Source organism: Sorex araneus, chromosome 3, assembly GCF_027595985.1.
Source record: "Sorex araneus isolate mSorAra2 chromosome 3, mSorAra2.pri, whole genome shotgun sequence".
NCBI lineage: Eukaryota > Metazoa > Chordata > Mammalia > Eulipotyphla > Soricidae > Sorex > Sorex araneus.
Window position 1 is genome coordinate 76,363,786 of NC_073304.1, and position 9,960 is coordinate 76,373,745.

A 9,960-nucleotide genomic window follows, 5' to 3' on the forward strand; every position below is an offset into this window, starting at 1 on the left:
TGACTTATCCCTCCTTTGCTGCCCTCACCTGCAAAGGTTAATTGGATTACTCAGTTTTACTTCCTTTCCCCTTTTTAGGCTATAGCCTGCCGTTTTTTCCTTTTATGGTTCTGCACCTTTACTTATTCTTCTGCTTTCCCAGAACTTCTGCCAGTGATTGTGTCAGTTGGGTTAAAGATAAACCTGGATATCCTGTCCAATATGCTTGCTTAGCATTAAACCAATACCATGTGGGACTACGGCTAATATGGAGTCCCTAATGTTAGTTCTTACAGCCTTTCAATATAGTCCCCTGAGGACTGCCAGGAGTAATTCCTGAGTGCAGAACCAGGAGTAACCCTTAAGCATTGCCGGGTGTGACCTAAAATGACCAAAAAAAAAAAAAAAGAGGCTATACCATGGTAACACTCACCTCTACATCTTTTGAGAATCACAAGATCCAGGGCACTGAGGAGATGGCTCAAAGGGCTAGAGTGAAAGCTTTGCATGTGGGATGCTTAGGTTTGATCACTGGCACTGCAGGGCCTCCCATATGCTGGGGAAACTCCTGACAACCCTGAGTACTTCTGGTCTGACAAAAGCCATCAAGCAAACAAAAAGAAGCACAAGACTCATTTCCAATATTTGAAAAATTATTATTATGATTAAAACCTCCTACAAACATAAATATACAGGGACACCAGCGCTCTCTATCCTGGATACCAGGTAGCTTCAGTCTTGGCAGGCATGGCAGAGGGAAATACTTGTTCTCCATTCTTGTCAGCTTCCAGAGGCATCTTGAGTGGAGGAAGGAGTGATCACAGGTAACAAGTCACCCCAGGAGCTGGCGCGAGCACAGCGGTACAAATCCCTGGAGAAAGGAGAGGTCAGTGTGAGCTGTTGTTCTTGCTACCTCACTCTGATCGTGGCCACTCCCTCTGTACCTGCCATGCTTGCGGGCAGTGATCACAGTATGCTGCCCCTGCCCGTCTGGACAGCACAGGTGACAGTGCACATGGCGTGGCCGTTTTAGGACAGGCTGAGTGATCCGGGGCCAGCGATGAGCCTTCTCTGGTGATCCTCGGGCCAGGATGACCATTGAGAACTTTTCTTCCTTTGGCTTCTTGTTCTAAGATTAAGATATGAGACATTAGGGGTGAAGGGAGCAGCAGGGCAGGTAAGGAGCTTGCCTTGCATGCTGACCCAAGTTTGATCCTTGGCACCCCATATGGCCCCTGAAACTGTCAGAAATAATTCTTGAGTGCAGAGCAGGAAGAATACTCAGTGTACTGCTGAGTGTGGGTCAAAAACAAAGGAGAGACATGAGGGGGAGAGGGAGGAGGGGGTAGGAAAAAAGAAGAGGGGGAGAGGGAGTAGCAGAGGGGAAGAGTCAGTCAGGAAAAAGTCAGGAAACAGTCAGGAAAGATTTGGACTCCTGCTCCAGCAGGCCTGTTCAAATTAAAAACCGCATTCCCTTAGGCTCTAAACCACAGGGTTCCCTTAGTGCTCTAAGGCCTTTAGGCTCCTTTCTGAATCCTCCATCACCTCCCAGGTCTGACTTTGTTCCTCCTGCTTTCCCAGCGTGTTTTCTTTCTGCTGCAGTATTTCCAGGGTACATACCCAGCTGAAGGGGATGGGATGATAAGCCTGGGCAAAGCTACAGGCCAGGGACTTAGAGGCTGTCAACTGGGGACAAGGAAGTTCATGAGGACACTGTGAACAAAGAAAAGACAGGTGGTAAGATAAGCCACAATACTTTGTAAAACTGAAAAAGTAGAGTGAGAGTTCAGCGGCTGAGGGAATAAGGCCGCGTAGGGGCAGGGCACCAGCGACATTGGTAAGAGCTCCCGGGAATGGAGGGGCTGAGATTTACCCTCTCGCGCGCACCCCCGCCCCCTGCCCCCGTTCATATCTCTGTGTGTCAGGCTAGGCAGAAGTACTACTCACTGGGGCAAAGACAAATCCAGGACGTGGGTCTAAAGGACACTTTTCTTTTCCCTGAAATTAAAAATAAAATAAAATAAAAGCTGGGTCTGAGAGGGTCTATTCTCATAACCTAATCTCTGCACTCTGTAAATTGAGATCTCCTTTAACATTCAATTCTGACAATCATTAACTATGTCCTTTGAGTTAAGCTGGCTGCATCTCTAATGCTCTGAACAAAGAACTTTCTCTTTGCAGCAGGAGCAAAGCTGGAACTTGGCACATGGTCTGGTGCTCTCTTTGCCAGCAACCTCAACTCTCAGACAAATCCCACTCTGGGAGAATTAAATTCATGATTTCGTGCTACTCTTACTATCCCAAAGAGATCAGGTTCTTGGTTCGGCAATGCTTTTGTTCAGGGGTTGACAACTCTTTTTTTTTTTTTTTTGCCCTCGAAAAAGAAAAGGCAAAAATCTATCTGTCCCAAGTACTCAGTTCTGCTGCTGACCAGAACTGTGAACTTGTGCAAATTGTGTGTTTGTGAAAGCTGCCACAGACACACAATATCCATGGTATAAGCAGAAACAGGTGACAGGGTGAGCTGGATCCATAGGCCCCGTTTTGCTGACCATTGCCCTAGAGCCTAACGAATTTATGTGCCAGTATCTGAGAGTCGGCCTCACTGCTGTACACCAGTCTTTTCAGTTTTCATCAGAGGACCAGTAATTGGTGACAGTTGGTGGGATATGGAGGGACGGAGGTTAGAAAAGAAACTCACCTTAAGCACCAGGTCCCTGGCATCCATGAGCAGGCGGTGCCCAGCTTTTGTCCCATTCTCCAGCAAGATCTATTTGGAAAAGGGATATGAAGCAGAAGCCCTGACTGACATAGATCACACTCAGCAGCTCTCTGGGAGCACTCCCTGACAGAGCACTGTGAGGGCACTCCCAGACACAGACTCTATGAGGGCACTCCCAGGTGGAGTACTCTGTGAGGGTACTTCCAACAGAGCACTGTGCCGGCACTCCCGGACACAACCCTCCATGAGAGCACTTCTGGCCAGAGCAGTCTGCTAGAGCACCTTGGGTAGAGTACTTTTGAGAATACTCCCAGAAAGAGAACGCTGTGAGTGTACTCCCAGAAGAGCACTCTATGAGAGCACTCCCAGGCAGAGTGGACATTCAAAGGAAGTGAGCATTTTTCACAAGATGAAGATGAAGCTTTAATGAAAGAGAACAGGAGAGCAGTGGTCAAGAATGAAGGCAAGCTCCACTGGAGAGAAGGAAGCGCATGAAACCCCTGAAGCGCCTTTAATACTTCTACAGAGAGAAGCTCAGCTCACCAGAAAACGATTTGTCTTGCGCCACAAGGTTTGGACAACCTCAGTGCGGTGAGCCTTGCTGGGCAGTTCACTTAGGGAGAAGGCTGATATCACCACATCGAATTGTACCTGAGAACCAGGACAAGAAACACAGCATAGAGGACACCTCTCCAACCCCAGGGCACAGGTTTTATCCCCTCAATTTCTTCTGCTTTCTTTATCTTCTACCTGGCGGCTCTACCTTTTCATCTGCCACAATCTCAATCTGTATACACTTGCCTTGGGTGATACAGGCAGAAACTGTCTGAAAAAGACGCCTGGAACATAGGGTTCCCCAGATTCTGAACCACCTGTGGAGGAAAGCAGAGACACCACCACAATGAGCATACAGGTATAAACTGAGGCGACAGCCCTGAGAATAAGGAAAAACACACAGTGGCCGGAGTAAGTTGCAATAAGATAAGCAAATACTAAAAAGAGCAAGGAGATGGGGCTGGAGAGATAGTACAGTGGGGAAGATATTTGCCTTGCATGCAGCTGACCTGGGTTTGACCCCCAGTACCCCATATGGTCCCCTAAGCACTGCCAGGAGAGATCCCTGAGCACAGAGCCAGAAGCAAGCTGTAAGCACTGGAGGGTATGGCCCAAAAACAAACAAACAAACAAAACAATGACAAAAAGAGAAAGCAAAGAGAATGTTGGGGCTCTTGACCTTGTAATCTATGTTTTGTTTGTTTTGGGGTCATACCTGGCTGCGCTCAGGGCTTACCCCTGGCTCTGTGCCCAGGAATTACTCCTGGTGGGGGATTGCTCAGGGAACTATATGGGATGCCGGGGATTGAACCCAGGTCATCTGCACACAAGGTAAGTACCTTACCTGCTAATCTCTCCAGCCCCATGACCTGTTATTTTGCCCAACTTATCCACAGTCCAACAAAGTTTCCACATGGCTATGCCACTGATCAACGATTCACCTTTAACTTTTAATACTATCTTTTAGTCCCAATAAAACATCACTTCTAGTACTGCTTTGTTTTATTAACCCTGCTGATTTTGAAAAAGCCCTTTGTTAACACCTTGTTCTCACCTTTGAGTAGCTTTTCTGCCAGATCCAACATGGCAGCTGAGCTGTCCACACACACATATTCTCGGAGGCTCTGGCCCCAAGTGCTATGAGCCGCCCTGGCAAAACAGAAACCAGTAGTTCTTATACCAAAAGTCATTCCTACAAGGAATTTTAGACCCCCCAACCTCATCCCTGGGGAAAGAGTTTATGTTGAAATAGCTGAACAAACCAACAATCTTATTTTATTTCATTTATAGCTCCTTAAAAAAAAAAAAGACAGTTGGGATAGATAGTACAGCAGGTAACGTGTTTGCCTTGCTTGTGGCCACGCAGAGTACAACCCTTGGCACCACATATAGTCCCCTGAGCACTGTTAAGTGCTTCATGAGCACAGAGCCAGGAGAAAGTCCTGCGCACTGTCAGGTATGGCTCCCCCCAAAAAGGACAAAATCAAAACCAACAAAACGATTTGCAGCCAGAAAAACTCCGAGATGTGAAACATATATCCTAGACTAATGATTTTTATAGTTTATCTTTTGAAAAATGTATCTTTTTCATGTAACACTTAAGGTCTGACCTCAGTTCGTACACTTTCTTATGCCTTGCATCTTTAAAGAGAAGAAACACTCCAGTTCCCAAGTTTCCTCATCCCTCTATTGCTCCCAAATTAGTATGATAGAAGTATGACTATGTATAGCTAGAGGATACTCACCAGGTGACAGAACCAGTGCCTGAACCAAAGTCCATTAAGGTTTGTGGTTGGAACTCTGGAATCCGAGCCTGGATCTGAAAAAACATGCAATACCCCATAGCCGGTTAAGTAGACACTTATTTAGGATCTTGGTAAATATGAATTAGGAAACCACTACTGAAAAGAAATGTGAACATCTTCTGAGAGTCAACATCGGTATTTTATAGAATAAGAAGCTCCCTAGATATTGATTCTTAGCCTTTCTTGAACTATAAAATCCTTTCAAAAGATAGAGACACTATTTTTTTGCTGTTGTTTGGGGGCCATCCTTGAAGGTGCTCAGGGCTCACTCCTGCCTCTGTGCTCAGTGATCACTCCTGGCAGGGTTCAGGAGACTGTATATGGTACCAGGAATAGAACCTGATTGGCTCCATTGCCAGGCAAGTGCCCTACCTGCTGTACTATCTATCTCTGGTCTAAAGAGACAAATGTAGTTTGGGAAGATGGCTCAAAGGGCTGGAGGACACACTTTGCATGCTGGAGCTCTGGGCTTCATCCCTGGCCCTGCATGATTCCTGGAACACTGTTAGGAATCACACTCCAAGCATAGAGCCAGCAGTAGCCTATGAGCATCGCTGGCTATGGCCTCACACCAACAAAAACAACCAGATGCAGGGGCTGGGAATATAGCTCAAGGGGGTGAGCTATATTAAAATCCGGGGTTTAGTCCCTGTAATTCCTGGCCTGTTAAGCACCACCAGGCGTGGTACTCAGGGAAGGTCCAAAACACAAAACAAGTCAACATACAATGTCTTCAGAATCCTACCCCAGAAAACTACTTGATGAATAAGAGAACTGATGGTGAAAGGGGTCAGGTTACCAGTTGAGGGGCTCTCACCTCATGGAATGCCCTGATGACCGCAGCAAAGCCACCATCCATTCTTGCTGCCATATACACCAGGCTCAGTCCTTCATTGTAGCTGCAAGAGCACAGTCACAATCAAAAGGAAGTAATCTTCCTCTCACAGCTTCATTCTAAATTGTTAGGAAATGCAACCCTTGGAATGGGCTCAGTGCTTTTGTCTTGGAGAGCTTAAAAAATTAGGCAGTCTTCTCAGATACTGAACTGGGTAGTTGTATTTTTCCTACTAGACTGTCCTTCTAGGCCCTCTTACCTCAGTTCTTGCCAGTGGTAGGTAGTTTTACGCAGAGCACTTAGCACTGCTCCACGGAGTTTCTCCTCGGTCACAGGTGAGTCTGGGTGAGAACAAGGACTGGAAGTGAGGACCTAGGGAGAACAGGGCCCAGATCCAATATTTGAATACACTGTCTACTTATTCCTCTCCAGTTGCCATGTGAGAAAATTCTCAAAGCTGAAGAGAGAAGTCAAACCTTGAGAAAAACTCAGGTCAGACTAACAACAATGACAAGCAGGAGCAGCAGCATCACCGTCTGTCAGTGGTGGTGTTTTGCTTCTAACAGGAATTTATTCAACTTAACTGATCTATCCCTCAGGGTTCCATATTAAAAAGAGTTCCATATTAAAAAGTAAAGATTCTATATGAAAAGGTAATAGGGGCTTGCTCTTCAAGCCCATGTCCTCCCCTGAACACGTGTCTCACTTCTGTTTCTTTGCTTTCCTTTTTCCACTCGGGAGAAGCCTGTGTTCACTCTTGAACATGTACCTCTCCCTCTCTCTTCCCTCATATCTTTCTAAAGAAGTTTCAATAAAAAAAACCTTGCTTCACTAAATAAATAAATAAAAGGGAAATGTAGCAAAGACAAAAAGAGAATCAGGATCATACTCTTCCCATTTAATTTAATACTGCGACATTCCCAATGTTCCTACAGAGCAGTCTCTAAACTCTCATGACTGTGTCAGTGCAGTACAATTTTATTTACTGATCATCTACTATAAACCAAGTATTGTGGGAAAAAGCAGGGAGGACAAGGTGCATAAAAGCTAGGTTTGCATAATGAAGTGCTTCACACGTTTTTAAAATAAGTTGGTGAATTAATTCTCTTGTTCCCAAAACAGCATTTCCCTACTTCATAGGGAGTTATACAAAGACTTTTATTTCAATTAAAAACTTGGTTGGTCCTAACCCAAAGGGCTTGGAAAAAAAAAAAAACACAACCCAAATATCTAGATCTTGTTTGTTTCGGGGAGATGCTCAGGGTTTACTCCCGATTCTGTGCTTTCGACAAGACTCTGCGGCATCCCTGATCTCCCCCAAAGATAATCTCTAAAAAAAAAAAAAAAATCCATCTTCTCTTAGTATAACCACACAGTCATAATTGCTCAGGCCACAAAGCAAAGAAGCTGAAACACGTCTTTGAGCCCAGACAAACGATTTCTTGTACTCCATTTCCCACGGATATCTCGATTTTTTGCCTTTTCTTTTCTGAAACTCTACCTGCATTTTCCAGGAATTTCTTTTCAAGATCTACGGCCCGCTGTTGCAACTCCTCTGACTCTACAGGTAAATGCCGGCTCCAGAGATAATTGGTCAGGGCTTGTACCTGCTTCTCCACGTTCGGTATCGGGTCCTCTGGGGACCAAAGAGGAAGACGTGCATGACTGGGGTGCAGGCCTGGTCCCCCGCTGCTTCCAGGGCCGGCCTTTCCCCCGCTTACTCACTGAGCAGCAGTATCTGCGCGGCATGCATCAGTGGCTGCGGCAGCTGCACGTGCGGCAGCTGCAGGATGCCAGGGTGTCGGCGGTGGGGCCTGTTCCCCAGAAAGTCAGATTTGTTATCCACCTGGGATACCCCGGGCACGAGGGCAGAGAGCGCCTGGGAGCGGGAAAGAGGGGCCGATCAAGGGACAGAAAGGACTCGGGCCCAAGGGAATTGCTTCCCCGCTCCAGAGTCTCTCCGGCCAGGGGGGGGAGAGGCCACTCACTCGGGCCTGGAGGGCTCCTCCGGAGGCGCGGCGCCATCTCTCTGCTGACAGCAGATGCCTCAGCGCCCGGGCGGTCTCCATGACTCCGGAGGCGAACCGGAAGCGGAAATTCAGAAGCCGGCGAGACTGTCGCGGGGCCGCCAATCATTTCCGCGGAAAGTTCGCCGTGGACGGTCTCGACCAATGGGAAGAGCGAGTGGTTACCAGCGGCCAATAAAAACCCTTAAATAAATAAACTGGGAAACTGGACGTGGGTGGGATCCGGACGTATGTTCCGACGTAACCGGTCGGGTGCGCGGTGGCCTAGGCTGCGTTGAGGCTTGTCTCTGTGCGTAGGAATGTAGGGGGCGGCTATGAGTGGGGAGCAACTAGCCCTCAAGTCTGTACAAACGAAGAAGACAGTTTCTGGATATCTTAACTGCCTGTGTTCCTTTGCTGTTGTCTCTCGAAAGTTCTGAAGTCTTAAAAACAAACAAACAAAACTGCGTGAAAAAGGGAGAATGCTGCAAAGGAAAGGTGATACAAGAAAAACTGAGTTTAGGCGAGTGACGATGATAGGAATGAAGAGATAGAAGCAAAAGGAAAACATTTTTACATCTTAATTTCTCTCCACCGTTAACCGGTCCTTTTAGGTGAAGAGCTAACACAGCATGTGCCAGGTACAGTTGTAAACTTATTTAGAAATCATTATCTCATTTAGTTCTTACAAGCCTACGAGGTGGAGTGTTGTAAAGTCGATATGCAGCCAAGGAAAGTACATTTAAGCACTTTCCTCAGTGCTTAAATCCATCATGCCCCAAATCATGAAGCTTGTGAGGTGACAACTAGAATTAGACGCAGGCAGTCGAAATGAATTTCACTTTTAAATACAACTTGCAGTGTGTATTGTTACTTAGAATACAAATTCCAAGACAGTTAGTTAAGAATGATAAGCTAAATATTCTGGAATGTTGAATTAACGTGCAGCTTTAGGAGATAGCCCAAAATGCAGCGCTGGGAGCACGTGCTCTGCATGAAAGAGCGCGGGGTTCTCTCTCCAGCACCCCTTAGTCTGCTTGGAGAGCTAGTACTGAATTAGGAGTAGCACCTTCAAACCTTCCCAGCACCATAGGGCGTAGCCTCAACTCCAAAACAAAGCAACAGGAGAAAACAAAACAAAAAGGCCGCCTCACCCTCACTGTACTCACCTTGACTCCTGTAGTAAACATTAATTAACTATGGTATGTCTTAATCTTTTGGAATATACATTTGATGTCTGAGTGGGTAGAGCACCACCTTTGCTCAATTGCTAGGGTTCAAGTACAATTTTGGGATAAAATAAAGGGAATGCCAGACCATCCTCTCCACAGGTCAATGTTGTTTTTTTAAATATTTAAGCTTAAAATGACTTGATTTGCGGTGATTAGTGGTTTGATAGCAACAAACAAAAATAAAACCTTTTCTTTCTAATCTGTTTTTACTGCAAAGAATCTTGCTCTGTGTTTAGTAAAAAAAAAAAAAACAAAAAAAAAACTAGTAAATGTCCCATTTTGTAGTATGTGTACTAAGTGTAATAAAAATCCTCTTCCTACTTTCAGGTGGTCCCACCACCACCTTCAGTTTGATTCACACCGCCACTCAATTCCATCTCTTGTGACAATTTGCTTTTACTTAAATTTCTGATATTATGTATTAACAAAATAACTCTCACTGTAGGTTAGCTGTAGCATGAGATTAGCTATATTATTTCATGTCAGGGGTGGGGTACTTGATATCTGGAATCTGGCAGCGAGCTTGAACTTTGGGCAGTGAGAATAACTTGCTATCTCACAGGGTTGTTGGGGTATGTAATGAGACACTGTCTGGGTCCAAGTAAATGCTTATCTTACTCATACTGTTATTTTCTTATGTGTTAACATATGTATTTTGGGAACTTGATGTATAATCATATTACATTTGTATTATGATTTCATGTCTTATGTTCATAATAGTTTTGAAAAGGGGGGGATACTTGAACTAAAGCAAGACTGAGGTGGAGTCTGAGAAGGAGGGGACTTGACTCCTTCTGATGTTTCTCCTGTTTTCCCTATTAAGCTG

At 45.6% G+C, this 9,960-nt stretch overlaps 1 protein-coding gene across 2 annotated transcripts; it reads right to left on the reverse strand.

Annotated features, from left to right (window-relative positions):
* Positions 1 to 614: 614 nt before the first annotated feature.
* METTL17 (methyltransferase like 17) lies at positions 615 to 7,977 on the reverse strand. 2 transcript variants are annotated; one of them, XM_004609706.2, is made up of 14 exons: positions 7,885 to 7,977; positions 7,622 to 7,775; positions 7,398 to 7,532; positions 6,156 to 6,237; positions 5,879 to 5,960; positions 5,002 to 5,075; positions 4,311 to 4,405; positions 3,503 to 3,573; positions 3,245 to 3,352; positions 2,681 to 2,749; positions 1,927 to 1,977; positions 1,600 to 1,692; positions 924 to 1,108; positions 615 to 850 (listed from the first exon to the last, which is right to left on the reverse strand). In XM_004609706.2, exons 1-14 carry the CDS (start codon positions 7,963 to 7,965, stop codon positions 760 to 762), a joined length of 1,371 nt encoding a protein of 456 aa, XP_004609763.2. In that variant the 5' UTR covers positions 7,966 to 7,977; the 3' UTR covers positions 615 to 759. The 2 variants fall into 2 exon arrangements, with proteins under 2 accessions (XP_004609763.2, XP_054986741.1); XM_055130766.1 differs by having other exon boundaries at positions 7,618 to 7,959.
* Between the last annotated feature and the right edge of the window lie 1,983 nt (positions 7,978 to 9,960).

Excerpts from the sequence above, each read along its gene's own strand:
- METTL17 (XM_004609706.2), bottom strand. The coding sequence starts at position 7,965 with ATGGAGACCGCCCGGGCGCTGAGGCATCTGCTGTCAGCAGAGAGATGG. Across the intron at positions 1,978-2,680 it reads CCAGGGACCTGGTGCTTAAG|GGAAAAGAAAAGTGTCCTTT; the intron begins GTGAGTTTCTTT and ends TTTTAATTTCAG. Across the intron at positions 1,693-1,926 it reads CTGGATTTGTCTTTGCCCCA|TGTCCTCATGAACTTCCTTG; the intron begins GTGAGTAGTACT and ends CTTTGTTCACAG.